Below are 7,673 nucleotides of genomic sequence, written 5' to 3'. Positions count from 1 at the left end.
GTTAATGCAATTTTGTATTATTTTTAAAACAAATTATAAAATTGAGTTGATTTGAACTCTAAAAACCAAAAGCTAAGTTTGAAAGCGGAATTTAAAACATCCCTATTCAAGGTTTTTGAACATTTCAATTAATTCATTAATTATAATTATCTGAGAAATATAAGTAACTTATAAAACTGTCAAATAAAACACATTCCTTATGTCTTTTTCATTATATGCGATAAACTGGCAAAGCTTTATAAAATGTTAACATCCCTGTTTCCAAGAATTTCTAATAAAATGAAAATCCTAAGACAATAATCAAATAAACACAGAGAATTCTTACAGTGGCTTTAATACATTGTAGAAAATAATGAATTTGGAATCAGTAGGTCTGCGTTTTCGAGAAGATTGTTAAAAATTGGGGATGATCCTTTTTGAATAAAAACTGGTTTTCTTGATACCACTTTACATTTATTTCAAACTATTGAAACAGGTACAATATTTATAAAGAAACTGTGCGAATAACACTGCTACGATCGCTCTGACTTATGAGCTTGTTTATTATCGAGTTATTGTTGAGAAAAGAACGAAAAAATACATAATGCGAGCCTTTTTAAAGACTTCAAAACCCACTACATGTAAATAAAACACTTGTCATTGTGATGTCTAGGAGTAAAAATGAAACCTGCTATACCGACCAAATTGACACTATTTTCTAAGCAAGGACTCACACCATTTTGGTTAAACGTAGTAACTTCAAATTTCTAGACTACAGATGTCGGTAGCCTGCAAAATTGAACATATTGCCAGGGGGCGGGATTCAAAAATTGCACTAAATTTTTGAATGATAATCTATTTAACAATAAACTATAAACCAAACAGAATAAACTAAAAATTCTTAATCTAAATATACCACAAAAATACTAACAAAATAATTCAAAATAGCAGAAATTAACAAAATAAAACCCCCTTTTTTTTATGCCCTACTGGTAAACTTATAAATTTAACTGTATAAATGCTGTTGAATTACTCTATTAATTAACTAAAAATAACTAGAAAATTATTAATCCTATTAAATAACCAAAAAAAAAAAATTCAAAAATGACTAAATTACACACGTCTGCATACTAATTTTTACATATTTAAATAGTTCAATAACACAAATAATATAGTTCACACTGAACACAACACAATTATTGTTCCTTTTTTTTTTTCTTTCTTCTCAGGTCTTCTGCTTGATCCATCCAAGGTGGAGTCGAGAAGATAAGCATCATAGTGTAATGTACATAATCAATCCTTGGTAAGGTCCGGGACGTCAATTACAGGTTTAGTGTCTGAATCCAGGGGCATCAGACATATCTTTGTGATGGGCCTCACAAAGACTCCTTGAGGTGTTTTTAGTGTAACAACTCGTACTACTCCATCCGCTCCAGGGTGTGTATGCAGAATTCGGGCCATTTTCCATAAAGGTGGAGGTAAATGATCTTCCTTTAAAATCACCAGATCGTCTTTTTGCAGTGCCCGTTGAGTGCTGGTCTGCCATTTAGTTCTCTTTTGTAGTTCCATCAGGTAATCTTGCTTCCATCTAGACCAAAAAGATTGAATTAGCGAACTGATCCTCTGATATTGAGTTAGTCTGTTGTCCGGTATCGCCCGGACGTCTCTCTCAGGAATGATACAGGATTCAGTGCCTATAAGGAAATGGTTTGGGGTAAGAGGTTGGTAATCATGGATGTCGTCGGATAAGGAAGTTAATGGACGGGAGTTCAAACAGGCCTCAATCTGACAAATTAAGGTATATAAGAGTTCAAATGTTAATGAAGAATTGTTAGTGATTCTATATAAATGGAATTTTGCTGATTTTACTGCTGCTTCCCACAAACCTCCCTGATTAGGGGCTCGAGGGGTTATGAACTTCCACTCAATACCTCTGTTCACTAAATAATTTTGAATATTGTCGTTGTTTTCCCTCAAGCTGGTGTACAGCTCTTTGAGTCTGCTGCTAGCTCCTTTAAAATTACTAGCATTGTCGGAAAAGATCTTTTCAGGTTGTCCCCTACGGGATATAAACCTTTTTAAACTGTTCAAAAAAGCATTGCTAGATAAATCCGAAACTAATTCCAAGTGAACAGCCTTGGTTGAGAAGCAAATAAAGATACATAAATACGATTTTGCGAGGGAAGCCTTCCTCAGCGTCCCACTTTTAATTAGAATTGGTCCGGCGTAATCTATTCCGGTGATAGCGAAAGGACGACTCGGCGTAATTCTTTCGGGTGGCAAATTTCCCATGATTTGATGACCGGTTCGGGGACGACATCTAAAACACACAACACATTTATGTAATATCTTTTTAATAGTATTTTTACCAAAGATGGGCCAAAATTTTAATCGTATTTCAGCTAACAAAGCTTGAGGTCCTGCGTGTAGGTTTACATAATGGTAGTGACGTATTATCAATTCAGTTAGCTTATGTTTAGCCGGCAAGATAACTGGGTGTTTTTGTTGGTAAGATAAATGTGTAGCCAAATTCAACCTACCGCCTACATATATTAGACCATCATGTAAGAAGGGATTAAGAGATTTTAAATTACTTTTCTTGTTGACGATGCCATGGTTTTTTAATTCTTTCAATTCCTTTTGAAAGGCGTGTATTTGAGCTGATCTCAATAGACATTTCAAGCCTGATTCCAATTCAGCCACACTTAAATTGTCTGAAATTTTACCCTTAACACTTCTGCAGTTATTGACAAATCGCAATACATACGCAGTAACTCTTTTCAATTTAATAAATGATGAGAATTTTTCAAATATCTCCCATTCTTGAATATCTGTGGATAATAGAATATTTTTGCCTTTGAGTTCAGGAGGGTTTGAACACGAAATATTTGATATAGGCCAAGCGTTGACTCCCTCGGTCAACCAACTTGGTCCATTCCACCATATTGCAGAATTTATCAATTTATCTGTAGTGGTTCCTCTTGAAAGTATATCTGCTGCATTGTCGGCTGATGATACATGTCTCCATAGATCTGGATCACTAAGTTCTTGTATTTCGGCTACTCGGTTTGCAACGAAAGTAGCCCATCTCGTAGGTTGACCTTTCAGCCAGCGCAACGTTATCATGGAGTCACACCAATAATGTGTGTCGATCTCCACTATATTTAACGCTTGTTTTACGTTTTTAATTAATTTAGCCAGTAGCACAGCACTACAAAGCTCCAACTTGGGCAGGGAAATACACTTCAATGGCGCCACTCTTGATTTGGACGTTATTAAATGTGAATGCCGCTTACCGACATGGTCCACCGACACCATGTAAACGCAGGCTCCGTAAGCTTTCTCAGATGAGTCGCAAAAACCGTGTAGTTGTAGATATGTAGATTGCCTGCAAATAATTTTTCTTGGTATTTTCAACACATTTAGTTGAATTAATTCTTGAAGGTAGGACCTCCAGGGTGCTAATATTTCATTAGGCAATGGATCATCCCACGCTGCTTTAGACTGCCATAACTTCTGCATTATCAATTTGGCTACAACTATAATCGGTCCTAGAAGACCTAATGGATCGAAGGTTGATGCGATGCAAGATAATATCTGTCTTTTACTCTCGGTTCGACTTGATGGTTTCATTATTACATAAGAAAAATAATCAGATTCATTATTCCATATTAATCCTAATATTTTCTCAGTCTTTGGATTGTCAGTAATAATTTTTTCAGAATTGCCTGATTCGGCAATCTTAGCTTGGCCCGACTCGGCTGACAACTCCAAGACATTGGACCTCCATTTCCTCAAGGTCATCCCCGCAGACAAAAAGATGTTGATTAATTGCTCTTTTAACTCTCTACAGGATTCCATGTCATCTCCTCCGGTTAACAAGTCATCCATATAGAAGTCATTTTCTATGACCTGACTAGCTCTAGGAAAATTTATATTGTTATCCATACCAATTTGCCGTAGACTTCTAGTGGCTAAGAAAGAGGAAGGCCCCAGACCATATGTGACTGTCTTCAGACGGTAATGCTTGAGCACCTCCTGCGGCGACTCGCGCCACACTATCTTCTGCAGGTCACGGTCCGCTTCACACACATTAATCTGGCGGTACATCTTCTCGATGTCAGCCGTCAGTACTACTTGATGTTTCCTGAAATGCAATAGTTGGGTGTATAAGTCCTTTTGTATAACAGGTCCTGTCATCAAGGCGTCATTGAGAGAAATTCCATTTGAAGTTTTGGCGGAGCCGTCAAAAACGACCCTCACTTTAGTAGTAGTGCTTGATTCTTTTATTACAGCGTGATGAGGTAAAAAATAGGATTCACGATCCCCCTTTGACTGGTCACACACCTCCATATGACCTAATTCCTCATATTCACGCATGAATTGTATATATTGTGTCTTCAATTCGGGATTTGACACAAATTTTCTTTCTATATTTTTAAATCTTTTTTCAGCAGTGAGCAATGAACTTCCCAGCTGATCAATGCATGCTCGACGCGGTAAACTTACTACGTATCTACCGTCGTCTTGTCTAGTATGAGTACTAGCAAAACTGGCTTCACAAGCCTTTTCTTCATGATTTAGAATCTTAGTGGGATTAATCTCCTCCAATTTCCAAAATTTTTCTATTTGGTGACTTATTTTATTTATAGATAAATTACAACAATCTGATACAGGCCTTTGCTTTGGGTACATGTGGATTGGTCCTGATATGATCCATCCCAGTTGCGTACGTTGAAGTGTTGGTCCCGATTCGAGTTTCAATCTATCGTTGGTTAGGATTTCCCAAAAGCTCTCCGCGCCCAACAGGATGTCGATGGGTGCAGCTATATTGAAGTTCGGGTCAGCTAGCTCCAATCCTCGTGGTAACTTGAAGTCTTTTTTCGCCATTGTCACTTGTGGTAAATTTGTTGTAATCTCCTGTAAAATCAGACATGATATTTCACTTTTATAATCAGTATGAAGCGAATTCATCTCCACTGAAATTCTCTTTTTTATGTGAGTGATGTTATTATGGATCCCAGAAACGGGTTTGTTTATCAATTCACATGGTAAATTTAATTTATTAGCAAATTCTGCTCTCATAAAATTTGACTGGGCCCCTGAATCAATCAGAATGCGGGCTTTAAAAATTTTATTGTTACTACCCACAACTCCTATGTTGGCAGTTGACAATAATATTATTTTTTCTGCTTTATCCGATGCAGAAAAATTCGATACTGAAACCTCGTTATCAGCATCCATATTGGAGGCCTCCCGCAGAGGTACCTCATTGTGTAGTAAGGTGTTGTGATTATCTTTGCCACAACGCCTGCAAGAAAAGGTTGCCTTGCAACTCTGTGCCTGGTGACCCACCTTTAAACATTTAAAACAAGCTTGGATTGATTTCGTAGCATCAATCCTCTCATGTAATTTTAATTTCAGAAATTTTTTACAATAATAAATATGGTGACCTTTCTCGTTACAATAAATGCAGTTGTTAGCCTTTACCGCTAAAAATACTGATGAATCTTTTTTGCAATTATTGTTGCCTAGTTGTGTTTTATGTAAGCTAGAAAAATTTTTCTCAGAAGCGTTCATCAGTTCCAATACTTGGGCTCTAGCAGATAAACATTTTAAGAATTCCTTTAACGTCGGTAATTCGTCTTGTAATATATATTGTTCCCAATTTTTTCGGGTAGCTGCGTCTAATTTATTTGATATTATATAAATAACCAATGGATCCCATTGATCTACCTTGACCCCGATATTTTGTAATGCCTTTAAACTAACGTTTGTTTCATCAATTAGATACCTCAATGCTACAGGCTCTTCTTGTTTCATGTCTTTTAATGAAAATAGAGCTTGGATGTGTTTATGAACGGTAGTTCTTAAATTTGCATAACGTTCATTTAATAATTCCCAAGCGGAAATGTAATTTAATTCAGAAATTTCTAGATTAGCAATTATCTTTAATGCGTTTCCCTTTAAAGTTGATTGCAAATAAAAGAATTTTTGTACGTTGCTTAAATTTCTATTGTTATGGACTAAAGTCTTGAAGGTTTCGACGAAATTAACCCAATTTTTCTGATCGCCATGAAATTCCCGTAATTGGAGGTTGGGTAGTTTAATTTCCACCTTACTTTGATCGACGGATTCGATCGCACCTTTGGCCGTTGCCAAAACTGAGAAATATTGGTTTTCGAAAGCTTCTCGTTGACTATAATTTTCAATTTCGTCTGAATCCGGTAACATTTCAATTTTCTGTTGAACTGCTTCGAATTCATCTAACAATGATTTCACCCGCTCATATCTTAATTTAATTTCATTTACCGACAATGCATTTAAGAAATCCGCGAATCGGGTTAGTTTTCCTTTGATTACGCCGCGTTTGTTTATTAATGACTTCATATTTTCCATTTTTAATTATATTTTGTTAATATCGTTTGACAATTATTTTATTTTAGCAAACACCCGTTTGAAAGAATACCACGACAATCTTGACAATACTATTTGAGAACACTATTCAATAATATTATATTCTTATTTTCAAGTGGGTAGTGATTTTATTTATAATATTGACTCTATTTAAGATTAATCTCGTTTAAATTACATGAGACCTGAATAAACATAAAATGGATGATAGGAAGGAAAGCACTGAATACTTATCTCAGATTTGCGATGTGGTCCACTTTCCTTAATGATTTCCAGTTTCAATCAATTTTGTATCCTTTTGGCTGCTGGTTCTTTGTTTTTTTTTACATACAATCTCCTGATCGTAATCCGGTTGAAGGATCAAATGTTAAAAATTGGGGATGATCCTTTTTGAATAAAAACTGGTTTTCTTGATACCACTTTACATTTATTTCAAACTATTGAAACAGGTACAATATTTATAAAGAAACTCTGCGAATAACACTGCTACGATCGCTCTGACTTATGAGCTTGTTTATTATCGAGTTATTGTTGAGAAAAGAACGAAAAAATACATAATGCGAGCCTTTTTAAAGACTTCAAAACCCACTACATGTAAATAAAACACTTGTCATTGTGATGTCTAGGAGTAAAAATGAAACCTGCTATACCGACCAAATTGACACTATTTTCTAAGCAAGGACTCACACCATTTTGGTTAAACGTAGTAACTTCAAATTTCTAGACTACAGATGTCGGTAGCCTGCAAAATTGAACAAAGATGTAGTATTTATTCTTGAAAATCAAGCGGTTTTTGAAGGCATTTTTGGAATCATTTAGTTTTGAAAAAAATTTTGAACATTCAAAATATGTTATAAGAAAAAGTTGTGCCTGAATATTCATTTAGAATTTTAAGGCTGGCCGCAAACATACGTTTTCCGTATTCGATTTACGAATTCGTTTTCCGTATTCGGAATTCCGTGAGACTAGCGCAAACGTTCGTTTTTCTTCATTCGGAATGTATAAACGTCAGAACCAGTGTTGCCAACAAGGGCGATATATCGCCATTTAGGCTACTCAGAGCGAGAAGAATCAAAAAATCTAAAAGGCGACTGGTCGCCAATTAAGCTACTTCAAAAACATCAATTTTAAACATGTCCCGAAATTTATTTTTCGGGGACAAATTTTATATTTTCTTGAAATTCTCTAGCCACCCTCCCCATGATTTTTTTTTATTTTCTGGGGACAAATTTTATTTTTTTGAAATTCTCTAGCCACCCCCCCCTACGAAATTTTTTTAT

At 35.6% G+C, this 7,673-nt stretch overlaps 1 protein-coding gene across 4 annotated transcripts; it reads right to left on the bottom strand.

Annotated features, from left to right (window-relative positions):
- Window positions 1-459: 459 nt before the first annotated feature.
- On the bottom strand, window positions 460-4,885 carry LOC149413537 (uncharacterized). 4 transcript variants are annotated; one of them, XR_016304185.1, is made up of 3 exons: window positions 3,930-4,872; window positions 2,150-2,299; window positions 471-1,567 (listed from the first exon to the last, which is right to left on the bottom strand). XR_016304185.1 is itself a non-coding variant. In XM_089644497.1 (3 exons), the coding sequence occupies exons 1-2, from the start codon at window positions 4,867-4,869 to the stop codon at window positions 2,211-2,213; spliced, it is 1,029 nt and encodes a 342-aa protein (XP_089500623.1). In that variant the 5' UTR covers window positions 4,870-4,871; the 3' UTR covers window positions 471-1,567; window positions 2,184-2,210. The 4 variants fall into 4 exon arrangements, 1 of the variants encoding a protein (XP_089500623.1); XM_089644497.1 differs by having other exon boundaries at window positions 2,184-2,299; window positions 3,930-4,871; XR_016304186.1 differs by lacking the exon at window positions 2,150-2,299 and having other exon boundaries at window positions 460-1,567; window positions 3,930-4,885.
- Between the last annotated feature and the right edge of the window lie 2,788 nt (window positions 4,886-7,673).

This window comes from Hesperophylax consimilis, chromosome 21, assembly GCF_061612785.1.
Source record: "Hesperophylax consimilis isolate HC1 chromosome 21, BYU_Hcon_1.0, whole genome shotgun sequence".
Taxonomy (NCBI): Eukaryota; Metazoa; Arthropoda; class Insecta; order Trichoptera; family Limnephilidae; genus Hesperophylax; species Hesperophylax consimilis.
Note: the sequence above shows the minus strand (reverse complement) of the source record. Positions and strands in the feature narration are given on the sequence as shown.